The sequence below is a fragment of the Anopheles darlingi genome, chromosome 3 (assembly GCF_943734745.1).
Source record: "Anopheles darlingi chromosome 3, idAnoDarlMG_H_01, whole genome shotgun sequence".
NCBI lineage: Eukaryota > Metazoa > Arthropoda > Insecta > Diptera > Culicidae > Anopheles > Anopheles darlingi.
The window spans coordinates 54,254,542-54,257,041 of record NC_064875.1 but is presented as its reverse complement, the minus strand read 5'-3'; the positions used below and the strand labels follow the sequence as shown (position 1 = coordinate 54,257,041).

At 44.0% G+C, this 2,500-nt stretch overlaps 2 protein-coding genes across 11 annotated transcripts in view; one reads left to right on the top strand and one right to left on the bottom strand.

Annotated features, from left to right (window-relative positions):
• The window catches only part of LOC125955051 (clavesin-1-like), a 165,475-nt gene that overhangs the window by 64,675 nt on the left and 98,300 nt on the right, over window positions 1-2,500 (top strand). The window lies entirely within an intron of this gene.
• LOC125954965 (transcriptional regulator ovo-like) overlaps window positions 1-2,500 on the bottom strand; it is a 63,200-nt gene that overhangs the window by 7,867 nt on the left and 52,833 nt on the right. For all 10 annotated transcript variants that reach the window (XM_049685708.1, XM_049685703.1, XM_049685704.1 and 7 more), the window contains one exon: window positions 1-2,500. This exon is cut by the window's left edge and continues 5,106 nt beyond it; it is cut by the window's right edge and continues 303 nt beyond it. In XM_049685708.1, the coding sequence (XP_049541665.1) occupies window positions 1,887-2,500 (614 nt within the window). In that variant the 3' untranslated portion in view covers window positions 1-1,886.

Sequence of the window (2,500 nt, the reverse complement as noted above, 5' to 3'; positions counted from 1 at the left end):
GTTGTTTGGTGAATGTTAAATTCACTCTTGCCTGATCGCATGATACATTCCTTACATGTTGAACATAACGACAAAATCGTTCCTTCTACTAGACACGAAGCACACCTTGGTCAACTGCGTTACTAACTTTAGTCTACAAATATTTTTTGCTACGTACATAAGGCAATTTTAGTATTAATTTTGTGAACCCATTATAGACCTTTCGCTCTGATTTTTTCTCTTTCTCGATTGTTTGCTGTGTTATCTCTCCACTGGTAGACAAGTAGGAGTAATTGATAGAACCATGAATTAAAATGATCCTTAAACTAACCATCCGAGACTAAACGGAATCAGTGGCGTTGAGTGTTTGACGACTGAGAAGATAGATAATTTGATTAACGAATACCTTAACACAATTCGAGCGTCGTTGGACACACATATTTTAAATGAAGTAAACTAAAAGGCAGACAATATGTAGACGAAAAATCACTTGAAATGGAAGAAAAACTCAAGCTAAGAGGAACAGGCAGCAAACGGGTGTGATAGATAGAGAACTACAGTTTTCCTAATTAAAATGAAACATCTTTACTGCTCTTCAACAAAACGCCAAATCTTTTAAACCTACCTCACCTGCTTTCTTCCAAATTCTTTTATATGTGTTTCTGAATTCCAAGACGGCTTGATTCACCTCAAGATGGGGAAAGGAAAAAAGAAAGCCTAAATGCAATGCATATCTTTACACAGCTTCTTATGAATCTTTAACTGCTGTGTGAAATATGCTATTCCAAGCCATCTACATACAGCGTGCGTACGCTTTAATTGTTTTGTAGTTTCTGCTGAACATTACAACCAGGTACAAACACTATTGTGAAATTTGCCAAAATCTGTATAAACGTTTCCTCGAACGGGACGAGCGCTTGCTATCATTGGTTATCTCGACTGTGGCTAAAACAGAAAGCATTATCATACCACATACGTGCGTTTATAGTGTATATATTGTTCATTGCGCAAAATGGAGTTGAAAAAGAAAATCTGTTTAAAAGAAATGTATAAAATCCATTCTATAGCGTAGATATAGGAAAAACGACTAAGCGATCACAAATAGCATTCTAAATCGCACGAAGAAAAAAACCAAAATAAGAAATAAATCCTACTATTCCCACCAACCTGCTGCTCTCACTCGACTTACAATTCCTTCACTCGCTTGAACAATAAGAATGCCATCCCCTAACCAATCAGTCCATTTGTGTGTATGTACATTTGCAATCTTCTTCACGAAGAGCCCCTCTGACACCCCTTCCCATTTGAAATAATTTTAGAAAAATAAAATTTAAAGATAAACAACTCCTTCAATGCTGCCTTTTGTTCTTCTGAATGTGCCTAAAGCCTATACCAAGTGGTACACATTCCAACACCAAATCACCATATCCACATCAAAGAAAGCCAAAAAGGTTAATGCCTTTATGTCTTAATCAACTGGCTTAGACACTACTACGTGGGTGTGGGTGTGGGTGTAGACGGATAACACTAGCTTCACGGTATACACGTGCTATCATACATAGAAGCTCTCTGGCTGAAGGACACAGACCAAATAGACACCGATACATCGATATATCGCTCTGCTAATTTTGCTCCTTATCCTAAGTTATTTTCACGCGACCGGCTGCATAACTTCACGGGAAACCTGAACCTGGGGAAACGGAGATGTTGACACTGTTCAAGAGTCAGCGCGCTCCGTTTCGATTGAAACCAAAACTTGAAAAGACAAAACCAACAAAAAAAAAGCAACAACCCGCTACGAGCGCACCTCCTAGGCTCGAGAAAAATACAAAACTATTGTAATTGAAACTCCAATGGATCGCTCACTCGTATCAGCACCTGCTCCGTACCTGTATCCTGGCACTCCCTTACTCGCCAAACCACGTATAGTGGTGCTTGTTGGCAATCTGGGCCGGACTGAGTGGACCAAACTGGCCATATTGCGCCGTGGGAAATTGAATGTGTGCCGGCAGTGGATGCGTCGGCAGCACCTGTAACGGAAACGAGGGGAACCGTTCGACGGTTGCCGTATCTTTCGTTGCGTACGGTGAGCTAGTGCTGAGCGGTGTCTTGCGCACCTGGCGGCTGGATGCATTGTGTGCCGGTGGTGGCACTACGCGATTGTACGCCGTCTGGTAGGGGGCTGCCTGGGAAACGAATACCGTCGATCGCCGGTACATATCACCCTGGGCGTAGATGTCTTGCTGTTGCTGCTGTTGTTGCTGTTGCTGTTGCTGCTGTTGCTGGTGTTGATGCTGCTGTAGGATTGCACCGGGCGAGCTACCGAGCGGAGTGTTGGTACTCGGTTGATGCTGCCGATAAACGGCTGGCGTTGGGGCACCCCAAGATGTGGCCCCAGTCGGCGTGCTCTTGGCGTGCGCATGAGGAGGAGGAGGTGCAGCGTGTCCGAGGGAACCATTGCAACCGCTGTTCGCAGCTGCCGCGGCTGCCGCTGCTGCTGCGGCCGATGCAGCCGCTGCCG